The sequence below is a fragment of the Sinocyclocheilus anshuiensis genome, unplaced genomic scaffold (genome assembly GCF_001515605.1).
Source record: "Sinocyclocheilus anshuiensis isolate Anshui unplaced genomic scaffold, SAMN03320099.WGS_v1.1 scaffold1614, whole genome shotgun sequence".
In the NCBI taxonomy this organism is placed as follows: domain Eukaryota; kingdom Metazoa; phylum Chordata; class Actinopteri; order Cypriniformes; family Cyprinidae; genus Sinocyclocheilus; species Sinocyclocheilus anshuiensis.
In genome coordinates this window covers 705408-706029 of record NW_015547777.1, presented here as the reverse complement: position 1 = coordinate 706029, position 622 = coordinate 705408, and the positions used below count along the sequence as shown (strand labels likewise).

The following is a 622-nucleotide window of genomic DNA, read 5'->3' as shown; positions in this document are numbered from 1 at the left end:
TGGGGGGGGGGGGGGGGGGGGGTCAAGCACCGTCTACTGTATCTATTAGTTTTCTCACATTTTTAACCTCAAGCTTCAAATATTTAATATACATCAAATATATATAAATAATATGGCTCTCCGCAATGCTTGTGCATATTAACGTGACACTTTGTAGGTGTTATTGTCACAGTGTGGCCTATACACTCTAAAAGTGTATGTATGACGGTAAATCTACTCATAATCTCGTATCCTTTCACACAGGTCAGCTCAGTCTGTAGCTGCTGCTTGTTTAATTGTTTTTCCGTGCATGTGCATCCAATGCATGTCTTTAGCCACTGTATTCCAACGTCTTTGTTTTTCAGTACCTTGAGATGAACTTTTTACATATTGAGTGTTTGTTTGAATGATGATCACAGGCCAATGTAGTTCTTTAAATGTCATTTTCTATATTTTTAGAATTTGACATGAAATCCAAGCATGTGTAATGATCAGTGATCCTCTATCTCCTACCAGGTAGCAAAAGCTGCTTATCAGAGAAACAACGACCCGTTAGATGCAGCCTTGTTTTATCTGGCCATGAAGAAGAAAGCTGTGGTCTGGGGATTGTACAGGTAACTTTACACACACACACGCACACACA

General features: G+C 39.5%; 1 protein-coding gene across 1 annotated transcript in view; it reads left to right on the top strand.

Annotated features, from left to right (window-relative positions):
* The window catches only part of LOC107704574 (dmX-like protein 1), a gene marked incomplete at its 5' end in the record, with an annotated part of 28015 nt that overhangs the window by 1984 nt on the left and 25409 nt on the right, over positions 1–622 (top strand). The window contains one exon of the mRNA XM_016507530.1: positions 496–593. Coding sequence (XP_016363016.1) covers positions 496–593 — 98 coding nt within the window. The remainder of the gene's footprint in view (positions 1–495; positions 594–622) is intronic.